This window comes from Paramisgurnus dabryanus, chromosome 7, assembly GCF_030506205.2.
Source record: "Paramisgurnus dabryanus chromosome 7, PD_genome_1.1, whole genome shotgun sequence".
NCBI lineage: Eukaryota > Metazoa > Chordata > Actinopteri > Cypriniformes > Cobitidae > Paramisgurnus > Paramisgurnus dabryanus.
The window spans coordinates 34,050,973-34,070,800 of record NC_133343.1 but is presented as its reverse complement, the minus strand read 5'-3'; the positions used below and the strand labels follow the sequence as shown (position 1 = coordinate 34,070,800).

Genomic DNA, 19,828 nt, shown 5'->3' with positions numbered 1-19,828 from the left:
GTTTATGTTAAATCATGTTATCTTCATGTTAAATTATGTTAGCATCATGTTAGCTTCATGCTAAATAATGCTAGCTTCATGTTAACTTCATACTAAATCATGTTAGCATCATGGTAGCTTCATGTTAAATCATGTTAGCATCATGCAAGCTTCATGTTAAATCATGTTAGCATCATGCTAACTATATGTAAAATCTTGTTGGCATCATGTTAGCTTCATGTTAAATCATGCTAACTTCATGCTAACATCATGGTAGCTTCATGTTAAGTCATGCTAGCTTTATGTTAAATCATGCTAGCATCATGCAAGCTTCATGTTAAATCATCTTAGCATCATGTTAAATCATGCTAGCTTTATGCTAAATCATGTTATCATCATGCTAGCATCTTGTTAAATCATGCTAGCATCTTGTTAAATCATGCTAGCATCTTGTTAAATCATGCTAGCATCGTGGTAAATCATGCTAGCATCGTGGTAAATCATGCTAGCATCGTGGTAAATCATGCTAGCATCGTGGTAAATCATGCTAAATCATGCTAGCATCATGCTAAATCATGGTAGCTTTATACTAACTTTGTTAAATCATGTAAAATAATGTTAGCATTATGCTAGATTCATGCTAACACCATGTTAACTTCATCTTAAATCATGTTACCTTCATTTTAAATCATGTTTACAGCCAGGTAGACTACTAAACTAAACTTATTTTAAGTTTCTGTCAATCTGTTTTAAACGTTCAGGCCTGGCTTTGTCAAGCCAACATAAAGTTTGTCAACAAACTTTTCTATCTAGTTGTTGTTGTTTATATTATTATTATTATTATTATTATTTATTATTATTATTATGTGTAGGTGTAGATCAGTTCAGTAAATTCTTACAGTATCTGTTGTAGACCCATGAGTATTAGCTTTGATTTGAACTGTGACACCTTTTTTTAGGTGGATCGCTACCGCATGAAAAATGGCCGTCACATCATTGTTTTGGCTGAGGGGCGTCTGGTAAACCTGGGCTGTGCCATGGGCCATCCAAGCTTTGTAATGAGCAACTCCTTCACCAATCAGGTCCTTGCCCAGATTGAGCTGTGGACCAACACTAGTAAATACCCACTGGGTGTCTACTTCCTACCTAAAAAGGTACAGTATTTTAGCATGCGGTCTATAAAGAGTCATTACACCTTTTGTTACACTAAAGGGCCAATGCACCACCATTGTACAGGTATTACATACCTGTTCTCCATTTCTAAAACATTTTCTTTTCACATCTAGCTGGACGAAGAGGTCGCCGCGGCCCACCTGGACAAACTCGGCGTCAAGCTGACCAAACTGACAGAGAAGCAAGCCAAATACTTGGGTCTGCCATCCGAAGGTCCCTTCAAACCTGACCACTATCGCTACTGAGTAGCTTTGACCAATGACAGCTTCAGTTACGGGTGTAAAAGAGACTTTACGACCGGTCCTGCACCAATCACCAAAGTTGTGCCAGTTACCAGTATTGTTTTCAATATGTCTCTCAATTTCACCATGAGCGTCTTTGAGTTTGCAAACGCCGTTCTCTTCGTCACTATCAAAAGTATTGTTTGCATTTCCTGTTTTACTATACGGTTAAGAAAAAAAAAATCCGGCCAGTAGGCTTGTAATTGGGTGTCTCTTTTCATATGCATAACTTGTTACCATGGAAATTAAATTCATATACTCTGCTCATTGATGCTTTTTTCCGAAGCGATTCCAGATTTTCCATAAACGGTCTTGCCCTTTTGGTCTTGCACACTTTTGTAAACCCGTTAAAGAGTCAAAATTATAAAAACTGTAATTGTTTTACTGACCTGTTAGCAGGCTGTGTGATTTGAGTAAGTCTGGGTAAGCTCGTCTTAATGTTACATCTGCTTATTAAGACCTGATGAAATAAATGTGCTCTTTCAATACAACATGCCAATTGGTCTATTTTATGGTCTATTGGTCTATAAACAACATTAATTATTAAGTAGTCTTTGCTAATCATGCTTTCAGTAAGTTTGATAAGAAGTCATTATGGGTTTAAATTGAACAAAAACATGCAATATGCGGATGACATCAAAATACAGCAAGAGCGGCTCAAAAGCATACAGTGATTGTTTTAATGGTTAATTTTTAGCTCTTCTTTATTTACGTGTCATTTTATGTACCTAGTATTTTTTATATATCGGTGTTTTTTAAAGGGATAGTTTAAGAAGCTGCTTTAAAGGCTATATAAAAACAAATATAATTATAACAGTCGACTCCCGAATCGTTCTTGTGGTATTTTGATGTCATGTTCTTGATAACTCTTGTGACGCAACATGAAGTCAAACACACCTTCAATAAAATATACCACGCCATATTTAAAGAATGATCTAGTGACGTTTACGTCACGTGACATGTAAATGCGAAAAAATTTGTTTCCGTTGCCGTTTTGCGATATATTACTTTTTCGAATTGCCTGAAAAACCACCTCCCTGATCGTAAAAACATTTTTGCAATATATATAGGAGTTTGTGCGAAATTGCTTTTTCCATTTGGAGCATTTTGCCATTTCAATTTGCGCAATTTGATGGAAGTGCAGTTCAGTTTTTTTATGTTTTACTTTAAAGGGCACTCCACTTTTTTTGAAAATATGCAAATTTTCCAGCTCCCCTAGAGGTAAACATTGGATTTTTACCGTTTTGGAATCCATTTAGCCGATCTCTGGGTCTTGCGCTACCACTTTTAGCATAGCTTAGCATAATCCATTGAATCTGATTAGACCATTAGCATTGCGCTAAAAAATATATAAATAACCAGAGTTTCGATATTTTTACTATTTAAAACTTGACTCTTCTGTAGTTACCTCGGGTACTAAGACAGCCGGAAAATTAAAAGTTGGGATTTTCTAGGCAGATATGACTAACTATATTCTCATTCCGGCGTAATAATCAATGATATTATGCAGCAGCCGAAAATAGTCCCCTTAGTATCTTTCAATAGATTCACTATTTTTGGGTGCTATGTCATATCATTGCGCCTGCTGCAGCTAGTGATGGGAGAAACGAAGCTTTTCGAAGCTTTGAATCAATTAAAAATTACTTCGAAAATTGATTCAGTTTTTCGAAGCAGTTCGAAACCCAAACACGCTGGCGACCCCTGCTGGTCAAAGCAGATCTGTCCACACATTTTACACTTTTTTTTTACAAAATAATAGCAAGATTTTTATTAAAATATGTTAAAAAAATTATTTAACTTAAGACATAGTTAAAAGTGTATTATGTGTTTTTAGTTTTATTTAGGGCAAACAAATGAATAAAACTAACTACCCTTTTAATTATGCACATTTTTGTCAATAAATCTGTCTATAAACAAAAAGTAGACAACATGGCAGTGTTATTAGTCAGAAGAATAAATATTTTATGAACTTTCATAATAAAACTGACCGGAGTTCACCTAAACATATTAGACACTGGTCATGTGATCAACTCCCCCTAGTGGTGAACCATCGGATTTTCGAAACGTTTCGAAACAGTTATGATGTAATGAAGCCTCGTTTGCTAAAATCGCGTGACTTTGGCCAGTTTGAAACAAGCTCCGAACCATTGATTCGAAACAAAAGATTCGTAAATGTTTCGAAGCCTCATGAAGCAGTGCTTCGAAAACGACCATCACTAGCTGCAGCCATGTTACTGCAGCAAAGTACTTGATTGTTATGGCATTACGCCATATCTGCCTAAAAGAATCGCAACTTTTAATTTTCAGTCGGTCTTAGTACACGATGTAACTACACTTTTAAAACCAATTGTTTTAAAATAACTTGTTTTAACACCTCTTGTGTTGTCCCTTTTATTTATTTAAACACAAAATCAACACAAAATGACACATAATGTTTTAAAAAGTTTAGCACCAAAACAATGTGTTAAAATTAACACATCATTTTTTTTGAGTGTAAAGAAGAAGTTTTAAATAGGAAAAATATCGAGACACTCTGGTTATTTTTGAGCGCAATGCTAATGGTCTAATCAGATTCAATGGATTATGCTAAGCTATGCTAAAAGTGGTAGTGAAAATGAGCATATTAAAAGCATACATAAAAAAAGTGGAGTGTCCCTAAAGGGAAGTGTTTGAGACGAGACTATCCATGTGTTTGAAATTGCATGCTGTGACAGTATGTACTAAATTAGATGAAGTTCCTACTCATCAGTCATTAAAAAAGTACGTTCTATCCTACTACATGCCCCATGTTGGTACACCACGTGACATGCGTCATTGTTAACTTGGGTGATGTTAACCAAGCACAATTTAATTGCAAGGAACAGCTGTTTTCCTTATGAATCCAACATTTTTTGAATATGATGATGCCTCTCCTTTGGGTGACTCCTCTTCCGGGGCCTCACAGGATAGTAAAGTGTCCATTAAATGCTTGCCAGCAGTAGTAGGTCATCTGGGTACATTTAGCTGCGTTTTTATACTAAATACAGGTGTATTATTGCCAGTTTGGATTGACAGCAACCATAGCAAACACCCCAATAACCACACAGCATGCTTAAAAATCACTTAACATTATTGCAAAAATTGTTTTTTTAATAAATGAAGCTAAAAAGAAACTATAGCAGAGATTAAAACTGAGAGTCTGAACTCAAGTTGCACTAAATTGTTGACTGGTAATTAACAAATTATATAACATAAATTGTGCTTTGAGGCATTACAGAATTCAGTATAATATAAAAGTGTAGTATTATTATTCACCTATTTAACTGAGATTGAGACTTGAGTCATGTTTACTTTTCAGGGTACATGAGTTTCAGTTCTGATCTCCATCAGAAACCTAAATCATTGTGTGAGAAGATTTCAAAACACTTGTGTTTTGTTTTATGACATTTCCCGTGAATGATTATAGTATCACATGCCAAAGAAACTATCATTTTGACCATTCTCCTTGTGTAATGATTCCTTGATGAAAACAATTCATTGACAGAATCGTGACGAGAGAGATGTGGCTTGGCGTGTGATCTTAACACAAAGTCTTGGAGAGAAAAACAGCAAAAGCCGACACAGCCAGGCCTAAACTAAAGAGTCAGTACGTTGGATATTTATACCTGATACTGTATTGAGTAATGAAGCAGAACTATTTGTTCAATTGTTTGTTTTGTAGATCAGTAATGTTTTACTTAATACTTCACGCTGCTGACACATGGCTTCAATCCAATTTGGTCCTAGTTAAAAACTGTAAACGTTTGTAGTTAGTGTTTGTGAAGTAAAGGGATCAGTCTGTGTACCATTAGATGCCCTGGACTTCTAAAATGGCTCTATGTGTCCCCTGAGAGTCGTAACAGGGGTCTATCTTTTGGATCTGCTTCCACCCTTTTCTTTCAATATGAACCAGCTGTGGCATGTGAAGTCTCATGTGTCACCCTGTGTGTGTTTGCGTGTGCTTTTGAATGCATGTTTTATTACCTGTGCTGTTTATATGGCACTAATGATTTGAGCTGTGCTAAACTGGTGTCCTTAAACTTTGATCTTGCTTTGCATAATCAATTGTCTTTAAAGCAAGACCTGTAAGACATTGTGCCAAGAAACAACACAATACAGATTTTGCTTTATGGGCAACACATACTCGTGAGTAGAAATAGAAAGAGTGGTATGTAAAATATTCCTTTGGGTAATGCCAAGTATAATTTTTGACATAAAAGACCAAATTTACTTAATTGCTGAACTTTTTCTGTCAGGAAAACTTTCGCAGATCCTGTGGAAGAGAAAAACTACTTTCTGGACACTGGAAAGTTTATCTTTATTTTTGTAGCTTATTCGAAGCTCATGCGGCTTGATTAAGATAGAGACATGACAGAAGTAAAAGTAGCATCTAAAGCTTAAAATAACCTTGTTATTTATTTGTATATATATTATAAATAAATTTATTTATTTTATAGTAAAGGGATTTTTTTATTTATTTCAAAGTGCATTTTTATGTCAGGTATAGGGAAGCTGTCCAATGTATTTTTTACAATTAAGTTCGATAAAATGTATTATTTATTCTTTCCCATAAATAATTTTTTTACTTTTTACATTTTGTCTTTTGCAAATTGTTTACATTAAATGGCACTGATGATAAAGTGTTCATTTGCTAAAGGCAGACTCCCATTGTGACATCTTACTCTGTGTGACAACATGCCCCAAGGATCTGTTTCTGTGTTCTTGCCTAGCGAACAGTAGACACAGAAAATGACTTTGAAATAAAGCTCTTTGTGATTAAAAATATCTCAGAAATATTTATAAATATGTACAATTAAAATTACATACAATTAAAATTAAAACATAGAAACATTATACAATCAAATTAGGTGAACAGGTTTATGTTTAATTCTTTATTTTGTTTTTAATTTATACAACATGTCTTGTAGCAGCTTGCGTTATTTACACATACTTGTAAAGTGCTTATAGCTCATATAAACATTAATATTCACTCATAATCGCTCGTACAGCTAGATAATTATATACAAAGCTTTCACTGAAATGTGATAAAATTTATTTAAAATGTGTAAAAGCACATAAACTAATAAGTCGGTCATCTTCGGAATATTCCGCCGGAAGCATCCGATTAATCGGAATTGTAGCGATTATGTAAAAGTAGTGCAGATATAATCCAGTTTTTCTTTTACAAAATAAGCCTTTATGGAAGGGATGTTGAAATAAGCCCGGGTGTTTCTCCATGTGGCAGTTCTCAGCATTTGGGGTTACCCATGCGGCAGTAGCAGACGGTTTTGAAGAGTCGGCAGTAGCAGAAGGCGCAGGGATCGCAGCAGACTGCGCTCGGACCCTTGCAGCTTCCCCACAGCTGGACGCAGTTCGCCGGCGGCGGAGGTTTCTTTACACGGGTGCTGTATTTGTTCTGAAAGTTATAAACAACAAATATTTAACTAAACAATTTGATCACAAGAGATACTTAGCTTACAAAATCGCACACGTTTCTTGTTTTCTGTATCTGTAGGCTACGAATCTAACTAGGCTATGTACTTTCTAAATTACATAAATAGTAGATGTCTAAACAAATTTATTATAATTATTTATTGGTAACATTCAGTTAACTACACTCTTAATACGGCTATGTTACAAAACACAAGCTTGTGTCTAGTTAAGGACAACATATTTAATGTTTAATGTTAATCACATCTCTGTGTTATTATTGGAACATGTTGTGTTATTTAAACACATGTGTTGTTTAAACACATCTTGTGTTGTCCCTTTTATTAATTTAAACACAAAATCAACACATAACGTGTTAAATAGCATAAAACAAAAAACACATCCTTTTTTAGTGTACTATTAATTAATATGAACCAACACTCATAACCTACATCTACAGCATTTATTTATTTTTAATACATTGATTCTAATACATATTAAAATTTAATGCAATATCTGTTTATGCATGAATAACATCAATAAACATGGAAAAATTGCACTTAAAATGAATAAAGATGAATAAATGCGGTAAAAATAGGTTGCTCAGATGATGTTAGCTATTAAATGAAATTAAATGAAATTAATTATATCTTATTGTCACGTGTTTCTTGAATATTGCATTGAAATTTCATCGCTGTGAAAAACCTTAATTTTTAAGAGTGCAGAACAACCAAATGCAATAAGTAAAATGTTTTTTTTTCTCTTTACAATCATTTTAATTCAATGCATATACGTTTTAAAAATATTTAAAATCACCATAAATGGTATAAAATCTCATTTAAATAATGGAATTATTAATTTATTTCAATTATATAATATATTGTTTTCCCAAACATTATCAAATTATTATGAATTGTATAAGTTTACAAACCTTTTTTGGTTTCTTTTCTAATTTCTTATTCTTCTTAGGTGTTGACAGCCCTTTAAAGAGCATAAAGAAGTATTTAAATTGAATATTTTTGTTAGTAGCATGAAAGAAAATAAGAAATCATGCAAATGATATCAAATCTGATTTTTAAATTCTAAGAAAAAGGATTCAATTGTTTTGTACACTTTATAAACTTTACACGTGCGTGAGAGAAGATTGTCTTACCAACAATAAGCACAGGCGGTGTATCTGTATGATTTGTTTGATATACACTGATGGTTGTTTGACTGGAAATGTGTTGGTTCTCCATAACCATGTGTGTATGTACATTTACACAGCAGGCTAAACATAGCACCAAACAGCACAGCAACAACGACGGATTCATAATATGATTTTACCCTGCACAAAACAATGGTTCAAAAGATCATAAACCAAAAGATTTACGCACACATTTCACACTCAGATTTATGTTGCACATAAAGCAAAGAATGAAGCTCAAAATGGAAATAACAAAAGAAGCAATGCATAAAAAGAGTTTGTATGTTGTGTATATATAGATAGAAGCTAGATTATTCTTTAAAAAGAAAAACACAAATACCAAAGCATCCATACGCTTTAAAACACTAGTTAAGTTCTTGATTTTGCACAAAGCCACTTCTCTGGTGGACAGCTGTACAGTACATATTTTTGTAGTAAGCCAAAAAAACAGAACCCTGTCTTTACCATCAAGAATGTGTCTGCAAATCCTATAAATAATAAAAAAACAGTCAAGCAGCTTGTAAGCATTTACTAATTGTGAGCGCTTACAAAATTTACAGGTAAAAGTTCCAAATCCTGTAAATATTTAATTTGATCATTTGAAACAGTTTCTCACCATTTTCAACCTCCTTTCTCTTATATCCTTGGTGCATTCAAAAGCGAAACTACCCATGGTTATCTTCAGGAGTCAGTGTTGGGGTTTAACAGACTGACCTGTCCTGGTGAGTACCGGGCCTCTGCTTTCTCTTTGTATGGGTGCTTGAGATTTTTCCGGCTCCCCTGCTGAGACTGAGACAAAAATGTCAGACAGACTTTTGTAGTCAGGAAATTCAGACAGGGGCCAAATGCTAAAATTAAGCAGGGGCGGACCTACGATGAGAAAAGAGTGAGCAGGTTCGAGTATTTTGTCAAGTATGTGTGTGTGAGGGGAGATAAATGTGCTTGTGTGCATATAGATTATATACAATATATTTATACTTTACCCAGCCACATCTAAAAATTTCCGAATGATAACACTTTTTTTTAATCATTTAAAATAAAAAAAAATACTATTTAAAAGGAAAATGTATTTGAATACATTTAATGTATAAGATGATGAATTACACCTGTGGTTGCTCTGCTAGACACTTGAGGGACATCCAAAATATTGTTTAAAGCATTTTTTTTTTTTATGAGGAAAAATCACTTTAAGTAACAGTTTCAAAATTGACAGGATAAAATAGTGAAATCTTTCTTTTCAAGCTATTGATTTTCCAAGTAAAAATTATAACCAGTCCAGCAGATGACGCTAACATCACTTTCATAGCTTGCTTTGAAATGAATCTGCTCATGCAAAAGTATTACATTTGGACATTCTCAGACTTTGTTAGATTTACATTTTAAGTTCCTTGGCTTGAGCTCACATTGAATTAGTTGCAACCAAATGTTGTTTTATGTGTCAAAATCCAGGCTAATTGATAACTTAAACATTGATGACAGTAAAAAAATAAACAGTCTCAGCAACTTATACGTCAGCTTCACTTTGCTGGGATGATGTCATTGCCTTTCATAATAATATTGAGGCCGTTGTTAATTCTATAGGTTATCTTTTGCAAAAATCTGTTAAACTTTCTCTGCACGATGGCTCACACCCATATATAATATATATATATATATATATATATGTATATATATATATATATATATATATGTATATGTATGTATGTATGTATGTATGTATATATATATATATATGTATGTATATATATATATATATATATATATATATATATATATATATATATATATATATATATATATATATATATATATATATATATATATATATATACAAACACACATCAATTATAATAGTGCAAATGTTTTGGAGCGTAAAAAAGCTTCTGACTAAATCGCATTTTATCAGTGTGTCTAGATAGATTAACTATTTTTACAGATGTAATCCCTGCAAGTTGATTTATCCCTACCTAAAAAGTCCTTTTCTGGCATCTTTGCATTTAGGGTTCACTGGTTTTACTTGATTTTGTCAGATGACGAATATAAGGCACATTCATTTCATCAACTAAAGTCATCTAAAATTAAGTCGATGTGTGTCAATGACAGGCCCAATGCGAAAGGGTTGCGTTCAGAAATCCGAAACCCAAGTATTCGTGTACATTAGGTAATTACGTCCATTGTTTGCTCTTCTCTGCCAGAGCTGAGAACTGTTGTAAAATCAAGCCGGGGAACAGCAAACTGAAAAATGGACCGAGTGAGTGACGAACATTGACCTTAGGGCATTTAAGGAGCCTTTGAATCAAGCAAGATGAAGAGACAGACTTAAATGAGTTGTTATGGGTTTGACAGGGCCTGGATAAGCTAAAAAAGCATGTGTTTCTCAGATGCTCTACTGGTCTTAACACCAGCACCATTTTGGAGCTGAAAGTTCAAGCGTTTCGCTAGGTGAATGCTTTTATGCACCTTTATGGTGTGTTTTAAAGCTTGTGATGATGTTTTGTAGCCTACATATTACATTATATTAAGTGCTTCATAAAGCATTTTATGTCTAACACAGTGTTTTGGCACAATTTAGTTAAACGCACAATCATTTAATATGAAAATATTTCTAGCACCACTACACTTTCTTAGATCATTTGCATATTTAAATAATTTTGCAGATCTAATTTCTCTAAAGTATCAAATTTTTGTGTTTAATAGTAATTTGTGTTAGCATTAATCATAGTGATTTTGACAGCAAACCTCAATGCTGAAACACATTTTATATTCATTTGTTATTTGGCAGATTGTTGAGCCTGACACAGATGTGTAAACTGATCTGCACATTATCACAAATCTAACCGTTCACTAATGTAGACCAAGATTTATTTGGCTGAACTTTTTTTAAGACCCAGGGCTGGAAATGGGGGGAACGCAGGGGACAGAGTCTGGGAAGTGAATTTCCACCTAAAACTGTTATGAACTTTTGAAATGGTGGAACTGAAAGGAAATTATATGTAAACAACCTCATAGACTTTTAAAAATTACTTTAAAAAAGTACTTTTTTATTGCAACTAACACTGTAAAAAAATGCAGCATGAAGTTGCAACAACATTTGCAAATCAATTTAACCTGTATTTTAAGTTTGGGCTGCATGGTGATAAGTGGACATAACTTATAAAAACAAGTTAAAATGGTTTAACTTATTTTTTTAAGTTAAAGTATGTTGATTTGATATAATTTTTACAGTGTATTATTTTATAATGCATCATGAAGCATGTCACGTGACACTTTATTCAATTCAATTTATTTCAACTTTACAGTCACGGTGGCATTGTATGACTAATACATCTGTTTCATTTCAGATTTTTCCTCTTATATTTAAAATATTCATTAATTAAATATTCAAATTTATACACTCAGCAAAATTTCTCTTTAACCTGAAGATAAATGTATTGTTAGATTGTTAAAAGTTTGTGCGATTAAAAAAAAAAAAAAAATGTAATGTTATCTCCCAAACCCACCTCAGGAGTCTTCTAAAATTACCCCTCTCCAAACTAAAGTCCCCCCAGTAAATTTCAGATGGTTACACCTGAATCTTTTTACTATTACCATTTTAAAATCCTCAGACAGGATTCACTGTGAAAGTTTTACAACAAAACATTGCTTTAGTTTTTTTTTACTATTTAACAGGTTTATAACTTGTTTTATAAGCATTAACCTTGTCTGATGCAATATAGACTGATTCATATTTTACTATTTTATGAAAACTTGCATTGCACATGTTGTGAAATCCTATTTTATATAAAATGTATTAAATTTTGTTTTAGCCTTACGCTTCACAGCAATGAATCAAGATTGAAAGAAAAACAAGATTGAAAGAAAATCAAACATAGTTTACATAATTTTCCTCATTTGTCAATGGCACACACCACAAAAATCTGTAAGGGTTGAAATACGAGCCTTTTTGAATAATCATTTCTTGTTTCTTTCTACCACAAGATTTATTTAAGTAGATGACTGTGCATGTATAGAAATATATTTTCCACACAACAGAAAAATAAGCCTTTATAAGGGTAAAAACGGGCATGAAATAAACCAAGATGTACATGTGTTTCCATTTTTAACAGATAGTTGAAGCTATTATGTAGTTTGGTAACACTATGAATAAAGAAACCTTTGATTTCAACATCTTAGATTTGAGTTCAAAGCCATGATTCAATCCTGTTTCAAAAAAAAATCACAGACCAGTTTATAAATCTAAGATCTGGAAAACAGTCTGTCATGAGTGCCCTTGAACTCCACAGCAGCGCTGTTCACTGTCAACCTGATTTTTATTGTTTTTATTATTAGTTTCTATTTTATTCTATTTTATCGGGTTTAATATACATAAACTTGAAAAGGGTCTATTGTCAATATTTGTAGTTTTGCCTCAGATTTAGTGTTTGGATGTCAAATATACTAATGTAGTTACTTTTTTATGTACTTTAAAATGCCTTGGATAGGTTGTCATGTAACCTTTAAAAGTAAGACTACATTTATATATTTTTATATAGCCTAGTAAATTATAGTGATGCTGGCTTTTATGGCTTATTGCACAACACACTTTCGCTGTGAAAATAATGTTTAACTAAAAATCCAGTATGGAGAAGGGAAACATGCTTTAGTGCTTTCTTCAGTAGGCATACATCTAAAATACTATGTGTTTTTTTATTGTTTTTAAGCTTTGAAATTGTATTAATTTTTTATTCTTACACACATATTCTCATTGAACATAAGAGCTGTTATAGTTTTCTTCTATATTTAATGTGCATAGGTTGTTTCACCATTTTTAAAATGACACAGTAATATAATGTAAAACATGTTGCAATCAAGTTGTGAATTCAACAGATGGTGGGAATTTAAGTATGTGAAATACAGAATAGACATTGTATGTTTCATATGGGTTTTTCAATAAAATGTGAAAATTACATACAAATTACATGTTATTATTTTAAACTTATTAACTTAGAACAGCTTTGCAACATGATAGCAAAGTAAAGGACCTCCATGGAGCAGAAGTAGCTAAGGGCCAACCACTGCAATTTTAAACAGATTATACATAAAGGGTTCAGGCCTAGTTCACCTTTAGAAGAAATTTAAGAAACATTGAAACCACCTTATCGCGATTATACACTTAGGCAAGTTTACACCTCACAAAAACCCTGCATTTTGAAACACATTTAAAAAGGGATTTATAAGGATCATGGCTTTTACAAACAAAGTCGTATTTCTTTAAACAAACAAATTTGTCCTCTCAAGCTTATGTTAACATCAGGGATTTTATCTTACCGGTATGAGCTTCAATAATCTAGCGAAACTTGATATCCATACGACAATACGGACAAAAACTACAACTTCCGTCATGCTCTGCGCTTCGGCTAATCTACTGCGCATGCGCACACCCGGCCTGACCGGCTCGCGGAGAGAAGAAAGCTGCAGCGTAAAAAATAATCGATTGTAGAGCTTATTTTTTTCTTCTGACGTTTTAACAACCAACCGAAAATATGTCAGGAGACGAGGTAAGGCAACAATCGTTGTTTTCCAAGATTATATTTGAATAAGGCTTAATTTAGAGAATCAAAAGAGAAGGACAGTTTGGCCTAACGTTACTAGAACAGGCTGTGCATCAATCACGTGCACTTGCTCGTAGTTTCTGCATTATTTCTTGCCTGTCAACTACCTAAACACTAAACGTCGTGGGTTTACTCACTGCCAGTGCCATAATAATACCTTGACATTGTTTTTTTTGTAATCATGATTTCCATATGTATGTTATCATATGCATACCTACATAAATACTGTAATATACTTTAGTATTTTACTGTAGTAAAATGTAGTAAAATTCCTAGATCCTATAGAGTTTTTCAACCATACCATAGTAAATTTTAAAATATACCACAGTGTACTACAGTTTATCAATCTATTATAGTTATTATAGTACATGTTTGCATTTGCAATGGTACATCCATGGTTTTTGGACTTGACACTAATATTTATTTATTTTTTTGAGATGGTACCATATTTCTTTGATTATGTTGCTGTAGTTTTTGAGCATGGTAATACCATGTTTTTTACATTGTTATTTGAAGTTACTTAGAGTTTAATTTTAAAAGCATTTAGCACCATACTGTATTTTACCTTTTGGTACCATCGCTCCACAATTTCCCCCCCAAAAGTTACTATAATGCACCATATTGTAACTACCGGTATTATTATGTGTGATCCAATCCTACATACTGTAAAGAAAATTCTGTACCGTGAAATCTTTAATATTGACTTCTCATTAGGTGATAATTGCTTGCCAACATTGTTTAAATTTTGTTTGACATCTCTTGACAGCCAGCATTTTTTTTTTTATTAATTTTGTTGCTTTTCCAGATGATATTTGACCCGAATATGACCAAGAAGAAAAAGAAAAAGAAGAAGCCCTTCATGGTTGAAGAAGATGGTGGTGAAGGAGAAGAAGGACAGCAGCAGCCGGAAACAAAAGAGATGGAGGCCGATATAGGAGAAGAGAAGGAGTTTGAAGTTGATGAAGAAGAGGGGAGGAAGAAAGGTAAACAGCATTCTGCTCTTCTGCATCTACAGGAACATCATTTTGTAAAATGCATAAAAAATCTAATTGTTAGTGCGTAATATTGCAAAAATATAAATCTCAATGCCAAGCGATATATTTTATAGGGTTAACAGATCTTTATTTAATCATTAAATGAATAACGACTTTTTGACTCAACACCTTTGTGGTCCAGAACCATCAGATGATCTGGATGACTTGAACTTCTTTAACCAGAAGAAGAAGAAAAAGAAGTCCAAAAAAGAAAAGATCTTTGACGCTGAGCTTGAAGAAGGGATGAAGGTCAGTAGATCGTTTGCACATGTATAATACAGCATTATCTATTGTCTTTACTACCAGAATTGTTTTTCTTTGCAAGATGTTTTGACCACAAAAACATGCGATCTGTCAGTGGCTTCGGTTTTCTTGGTTAAAAGTTGCACACGCACACACATCTAAACAAAATTTGTAAACTAAATACATTCAAAATTTCCAAAGGAGCTGAAGATCGAAACCGAGCCATCAGAAACGCTAGAGGACGATGACTTGATGCTGCCGGCTAAGAAACCGAAAAGAAAAGTTAAAGATTTCCAAGAGGATATAGACGGTCTGAACAAAGAAGATGGTAGGTGCATGAACTTACAGGATGAACGATTCTGAGCATGGAGCGTTTTAGGCCTGATTTCATTGAGAAAGAAACGGATCGGTCAGGTTTCGCAATGAGAACTGATGGTAGAAATGCACAACGGCAATCTAAAAGTGCTTTTTTCCTAAATGAAAAATGCATTTTGTTTAAAAGGTGTTGAAGATGATGACAATAAAAATACAGATGACATCACATTCAGCATACAGATGGGCCCCGCGTGGGCAGGATCCGAAAGAGATTACACGTATGATGAGGTAAAACCAAAACTTTTTGCATAATCACATAATGATTGCAATTCTGGCTCAGCCAATGGTAATGCAGTGTCAAGTTTATGACTCAACATTTGCAAACATTGTGTCTAAGCTTCTAAACAGAGTCTTTAACATCATGCGGGAAAAAAATCCAGACATGATTGCAGGAGAAAAGAGGAAGTTTGTGATGAAGCCTCCTCAGGTGGTCAGGGTCGGCACAAAAAAGACATCCTTTGTAAACTTCACAGACATCTGCAAGCTGTAAGTTCAAACTATAGATGCCAATATTGTCATAATAGCACATCAAGCACTTATAAACGTCAACTATTATGCGTTTTGCAATATACAATATTATTGATGCTCATTTTTATTTTCTTAAGCATTTCGGGAACAGTTTGGCCAAATGATTTATATATTTGACCGTTCCTTAACCCTTTTCATTTTGTCAGGTTGCATCGACAGCCAAAACATCTTTTGGCTTTTTTGCTGGCTGAGTTGGGTACATGGTGAGTTTATATTGTTTTTGTTCTTTGCATGCATGTAATGCAATCTGTATGTGAAAAGTTTATTTTTGTTTTTTGGGGAGCACCACTGAAAGTGTCATTTTTCATAGTGATCATTGTTAACCCTTATCAAATTTTGTCCTGATTTTGACTGAAACCTAAAAGTCAATTTTCAATTGCTGCTAGATGTTTTCAATTCATGTTCACATAAATTTTGTAATTGGTTATTTTTGCGTTACCCAAAAATGTAAATTCAGTCATCTTTTACCCCCCCCCCCTCAAGTTATTCCAACCCTGTATAAACTACTTTCAAATGTATATTTTTTGAAGAATGAAACAGATCAAAGGCACCAGTCTCTTTAAAAGGCATTATTTTTTCTTACTATGAAAGTCAATGGTGCCCCAGTTTTGCTTTGTTACAAACATTCTTAAATGTACATTAATTTAAATGTGCTGCTAACATGATTGCCATTTTTCATGTGTTTTGAATTCTAGCTTGCATTTTAATATTTATTTGTTACATATGTTTTATATTAGCTTGGCTTCTTTTATGTATGTAAACATTTTAAATAATGATAAAACAAATCAACAAATACAATTAAATTAAATCAACAAGTAAAAGAAAATGTTTTGAGAAGACTATATAAAAAAAGTAGCCCTCCAGATTGTTTTATATATTGGGGTAGCTTGCTCTTGCTCACAAAAAGGTTGAAGACCCCTGCTATAAAGACAATCTTAAAGGGACAGTTCACCCATAAATGGCAATTCTGTTTTTTTCTAACTAAACAGATCAGATGCACCATTCACTCTATAAGTATTATTTTATTATTATATAAGTCAATGGTGCCCCAGATCTGCTTCGTTACAAACATTCTTAAATTTGCTGCTAAGATGATCGGTGTGAAACAGACCTGTCAGATGTTCAAAATAATAATTCAAAGAATAATCCTTATAGTTATATGAATCTTATAAGACTATAAAGACAATCTATCTTAAAGGGATAGTTCACCCAAAAATGAAAAATCCATCATTTACTCCCACCTCAAGTTATCACAAACCTGTATAAATGACTTTCTTTTGCTAAACACAAAGGTATATTTTTTTAAAAATGAAATAGATCAAGGGCACCAGTCACTTCCATAGTATATTTTTTTCCTACTATTGAAGTCAATGGTGTCCCAGTTTTGCTTTGTTAAAAACATTTTTTAATGTAAAAAAATTTTTAATGTGCTGCTAACATAATTGGTGTAAAACAGGCCTGTTTTGAAAGTTTTCAGATGTTTTTGAAAGATGTGCTTAAAAAGACAATCTAGCCTAAAGGTATAGTTCACAAAAAAATTTTTTTTAGCATCATTTACTCCTGCTCAAGTTATTCCAAACTTGTATAAATTACTTAGATTTTTTTTAAAAAGAATGTTTGTAACAAAACAAATCAGATCACTCACTTTCATAGTAACGTTTTATTATTGTAAGTCAATGGTGCCCCAGATCTGTTTTGTTACAAACATTCTTAAATGTGCTGCTAACATAATCGTGTGAAACAGGCCTGTCAGATGTTTTGAAAGATGTTCAAAGAATAATCTACATAGTTATATGAATCATTAGATTTAAAAGACAATCTAGCTTAAAGGGATAGGTCACCCAAAAAAGACAATTCTGTCATTGTTTACTCCCCCCCCCCTCAAGGTTATCCTAAACCTGTATGAGTTTGTTTCTTCTGTTAAACGCAAAAATTTTGTATGATATTAACCAGACATCCCATTGTGGTACCCATTGACTTCCATAGTAGGATAAACAAATACTATGGAAGTCAGTGGGTACCATCAACTGTGTGGTTACCAAAATATTTATCAAAATATCTTTTTTGTATTCAAAAGAATAAACTCATACAGGTTTAGAACAACATGAGGGTGAGGGAATGATGACAGTATTTTCATTTTTGGGTGAACTGTCCCTTTAAAAAATTATTTTTATGTAAAAAGTGCTCTTTAAAAAAAAACCAAAGTAACTTAATACATTTATCATCCAGATATAAATTGGACAGTTTGATTGTTTTACAGTAATTTGTATTAATCATAATTTTTTTATATTTTTAGCGGGTCCATAGATGGAAATAATCAGCTTGTCATCAAAGGCCGATTCCAGCAGAAACAGATAGAAAATGTCTTACGACGATATATTAGTGAGTGTTTATTGGATTAAACTCTAAAGTCAGCATGAAATCTGCATTTTATTCCTGTTATCATTATGAGTGATTTATAGGTACATGTCTTTCTGCACATTTGAATCTTGCTCTTATCTTTGTCTTCATGTCTGAGAAGACAACATGTCTTTTCTTTCAACGAAGTGTAATGACTTAGTCCTCCAAATTGAAACAGATTTACTTTTGGCTGTCATCATCAAGCATTTTGTAATCTTTCATATTTAACAACCTGTCATATAGAGACCACTTTTCATGATCCAGTACCTGGTAAATAAAACAAAAACAAGGCAGATCTACATTTTTCTTATTTAATAAGATCTGTTTAGCTCGAATGCGAATGCTATTACATCTAGATTTAAAATACTGACTAATACTATTGATTTATACATTTAAAAAATATATAAAATATGTACATTTAAACCTGTGCGTTCTCTTTTTTCAGAGGAGTATGTGACATGCCACACGTGTCGGTCTCCTGACACGATCTTGCAGAAAGACACACGTTTGTATTTCCTACAGTGCGAGACGTGTCATTCTCGCTGTTCGGTCGCCAGCATCAAGACTGGTTTCCAGGCCGTGACGGGCAAGAGAGCGCAGCTGCGGGCCAAAGCCAACTAACGCCTCTTGCTTCACCCTTCGCCACCTTTTACGCCCCGTCTGAACACTTGTGTTTCAGTCAAACTCCTCAAATCGTGCAGGATCTGTCGGATCATCAGGGAGTCCCACGTTTTCATCACTGCATTTTGGCTATTCAAATGGCAAATAAGCTCCTTTGAGGTATAGAAATGTCTGCACTTGGAGAATTTACTAAAAGATTTGTTGGCTCTGGATGCGGCGCCTCCGCAGTGCTGTGAAGCCTTTTATGAATGAACTGTTGGTGAATTATGCTGTATTGTCTTTAGAAAAAAAAACGAATGAATAAAATGCATACCAGCTGGACAAACACGTACTGTGTACATTTCTGGAAAAAGTATCACTTTTATTTTTAAACAGATTGGATTGAAAACGAAGCCGTGCTTTAAAATGATGGAAACCGCTGCTAGTTCTCCCACTTAAAAATCATGGAGGGGTCTGAAATTGTCATCGTAGGTGCATGTCCACTGTGAGAGACATAATCTAAAAAAAATCCAGACATCACAATGTATGATTTTTTAACTATTTATTTGTATGATACAGCTGCTAATAAGTATTTGAACACCTGTCTATCAGCTAGAATTCTGACCCTCAAAGACTTGTTAGTCTGCCTTTAAAATATCCACCTCTGCTCCATTTATTATCCTAAATTAGATGCCCCTGTTTGAGGTCATTAGCTGCATAAAGACACCTGTCCACCCCAAAGGGACTAGAGACAAAATGTGGCAATTCAAAGAATTAAAGGAGTAATGGATTACAATGTCATGAGAATCCTGAAGCTAAATCTTTTGTGTAAAATGAAACGGGTCCATATTTGTGTCACATCAAATATGAAGTATGAAGTGTGTTGCTTTTTATTCGTGCATCTCCTGCTTATGTTACATCATAAATATGCATACTTTCCCGTGTAAAGTTCACGTTACAGTAATTTTCCACAGAATCGCTTTTATGGCT

General features: G+C 33.5%; 3 protein-coding genes across 6 annotated transcripts in view; 2 read left to right on the top strand and 1 right to left on the bottom strand.

Moving 5' to 3' along the window:
• Positions 1 to 1,924, top strand: part of ahcy (adenosylhomocysteinase) — a 17,321-nt gene extending 15,397 nt beyond the window's left edge. Inside the window, exons 9-10 of the mRNA XM_065279637.2 lie at positions 939 to 1,133; positions 1,266 to 1,924. Of these exons, the coding sequence (XP_065135709.1) occupies positions 939 to 1,133; positions 1,266 to 1,397 (327 nt within the window). The 3' untranslated portion in view covers positions 1,398 to 1,924. The remainder of the gene's footprint in view (positions 1 to 938; positions 1,134 to 1,265) is intronic.
• Positions 1,925 to 6,328: 4,404 nt separating this feature from the next.
• Positions 6,329 to 8,873, bottom strand: asip1 (agouti signaling protein 1). 4 transcript variants are annotated; one of them, XM_065279403.1, is made up of 4 exons: positions 8,782 to 8,873; positions 8,035 to 8,208; positions 7,813 to 7,862; positions 6,329 to 6,867 (listed from the first exon to the last, which is right to left on the bottom strand). In XM_065279403.1, the coding sequence occupies exons 2-4, from the start codon at positions 8,192 to 8,194 to the stop codon at positions 6,700 to 6,702; spliced, it is 378 nt and encodes a 125-aa protein (XP_065135475.1). In that variant the 5' UTR covers positions 8,195 to 8,208; positions 8,782 to 8,873; the 3' UTR covers positions 6,329 to 6,699. The 4 variants fall into 4 exon arrangements, with proteins under 4 accessions (XP_065135475.1, XP_073671391.1, XP_065135474.1 ...); XM_073815290.1 differs by having other exon boundaries at positions 8,035 to 8,151; positions 8,674 to 8,853; XM_065279402.1 differs by having other exon boundaries at positions 8,684 to 8,835.
• A 4,605-nt stretch (positions 8,874 to 13,478) lies between these two features.
• On the top strand, positions 13,479 to 19,200 carry eif2s2 (eukaryotic translation initiation factor 2, subunit 2 beta). The gene is made up of 9 exons (XM_065279636.2): positions 13,479 to 13,604; positions 14,464 to 14,641; positions 14,835 to 14,941; positions 15,137 to 15,263; positions 15,438 to 15,538; positions 15,648 to 15,796; positions 15,985 to 16,041; positions 18,135 to 18,220; positions 18,684 to 19,200. The coding sequence occupies exons 1-9, from the start codon at positions 13,590 to 13,592 to the stop codon at positions 18,857 to 18,859; spliced, it is 996 nt and encodes a 331-aa protein (XP_065135708.1). The 5' UTR covers positions 13,479 to 13,589; the 3' UTR covers positions 18,860 to 19,200.
• Positions 19,201 to 19,828: the final 628 nt, after the last annotated feature.